A 2,304-nucleotide genomic window follows, 5' to 3' on the forward strand; every position below is an offset into this window, starting at 1 on the left:
TAACACGAACATTGTGAAGAAGCCGAAGGGTACCCATAAAATAAATTTCTAGTTTTATAAAGCTAGCTATATTATATATTTTGAGTATGCAGGGAGAAAAAATGTGTATGTTAGATTCGGTTAGGTATTTTATTATAAAGGTGTTTTATACTCATACATATATTTACCAAGTGTAAATACCACTGTACACTGGCATCCACAATATAAAATAAATACATTTAAAGTACCTACACATATTTCGTCATAAATAGTAATATTATTGTGTTATTTTCATATTAATTTAAGTGACATATTAAATAAATTATACAAATATTCTACAGTTTTTGTTCCCACTTGACCACTCCTCCCGTAAAAAAAAAGTTTTCTATGTGGACTGGCAATGATTTGAATGGCCTGCAAACATTTTCGCACCATCAAAAAAAAGTTGAAATGACGCCCCTGAAATACATACAGCGACAAAATAAAACGATAAGAACACGTATATAAGGAGTAAAAATTCTTTTTTTATTTTCACAAAACTACTAAAATTTATCGTTATCTGCTGAAAAAAAGAGCGTTTTATCCGATTAGACAAATAAAAACCGAGTGGCTTAACAGGTGGTTTTTACATTGAATTTAATTTAATTTAATTACATAGGAAATGTCTAGGGATGGATGAAAAACAGCGTCTTATGCGAGAAAGCGTCTTAAGCGGGAACGTCTTAAGCGAGTTTTACTGTATATTGCTTATGAATTTTGCAGAAAGAAATAATATTCTGGCATTACATTTGTATATAAACTTATTCTAGCATATCCACTGGAGTATTATAGTCATATATTAACTCATAACATTTCTTTGACTTATTGAAATTTGACTTTGGTTTGGTCAAGCAACAATTAATTAATATTATCAACAATAACTTAAATTAGTTTTTTGTTACATTTATTTTAGAACTTAATTATTAACCTAACTAAACAGATGGTTAAATATTTTTAATAGTTCACCTAATTTGTAGTAAATTGACAAGATTGAATAATAAAAACGATTTTCTTTTTTCAGATCTCTGTTTAGGTAATATTTTTAATTAACTAACGAAAAATAATTAAGAATAGTTATGATATACACAATTTTATACTCAGACAAAAAAAATATTGTTTGGATGTGAAACTTGCAGATTGAGTAAATCATATAAAAAATAATTCTTAATACTAGGAAGAAAAATATTATTGAAAGTTGTTGGGTCAATTAAAGATGCTATAACAGGAGAATGGAAGCCGAAGAAAAAATAGAAAGTTAGAGTCAATAGACAACGAAAAGATTATTATAGAGACTATATCATAATGGTAAATTGTGTTAAGCAGGACATGCGAGAAGGCGACATTCATTACTAAGAGATGAAACAGAATCCGGAATAATAAGATCCTTGGTGAAACCAAAAATGAGGGGAAATGATACAATGTTGGGATGGGGAGGAGGTGAAAGCATTAGGAGGCGGGTCAAATTGGAATACTGTGGAAATAGATATAAATGGTTCTAGTCGCTAGATAAACCCGGATAAAAATAAAAATAAGATAATTGAATAGGCATTAAAAAAAATTAATAGGTCATTTTCACAATTGACAATTTTGTAAAAACACTAAATTCCGAATCAATATTTGATTGACGTTGATTTACATTTGAAGGTCGACTTGTCGTATTTGAAAATTATTATAGCTTTTAGGAAAGTATCTTAAAAAGTACGTATGTAATGTTAAGAGGACGTCGTACCCGCATGTGTTGTCTCAGTCTTAAAAACTTACGACATAGCATATTTTCGTTCACTAGTTTCAATACGGTGCTGTCATTTTGATTTTAGGGAAAATTGACCTATTATCAAACTTTTAGGTAACAACATTATTGTCTGTGCCCTCTCGTTGGTTTTTTACGATATATTAATTTTAAGTGAGTTATAAGAATGTAAAATATTAATGTTTAAAAATGCTCATGACTCACTTGAAAATTAAAATATCGTAAAAAACCAACGAGAACTGAGAAGGAACAGATAATGTTGTGACCTAAATGTTTCATAATAGGTCAATTCACTCTAAAAACAAAAATGACAACACCCTTTTCAAACTAGCGAACGAAAATTTACTATAATGTATGTGTGTAAGACGGAGACAACACATGCGGGTGCGACGCCCCCTTAAGTAAGATCTAGTGGCCCATATAACATATTCATCTTATTAATTTTTTATGGTACCTACTCAAGCATAATTTTATATAATTTTGTTTGAATATTTTTAAAATTGAATAGGTCTTGTAGATGCTTGTAAAATCGATTT

At 29.3% G+C, this 2,304-nt stretch overlaps 1 protein-coding gene across 1 annotated transcript in view; it reads left to right on the top strand.

Annotated features, from left to right (window-relative positions):
- Positions 1 to 2,304, top strand: part of LOC103309433 — a 14,774-nt gene that overhangs the window by 2,396 nt on the left and 10,074 nt on the right. The window contains exons 2-3 of the mRNA XM_016804335.2: positions 1,040 to 1,051; positions 2,277 to 2,303. Coding sequence (XP_016659824.2) covers positions 1,040 to 1,051; positions 2,277 to 2,303 — 39 coding nt within the window. The remainder of the gene's footprint in view (positions 1 to 1,039; positions 1,052 to 2,276; position 2,304) is intronic.

This window comes from Acyrthosiphon pisum, chromosome A3 (genome assembly GCF_005508785.2).
Source record: "Acyrthosiphon pisum isolate AL4f chromosome A3, pea_aphid_22Mar2018_4r6ur, whole genome shotgun sequence".
Lineage (NCBI taxonomy): Eukaryota > Metazoa > Arthropoda > Insecta > Hemiptera > Aphididae > Acyrthosiphon > Acyrthosiphon pisum.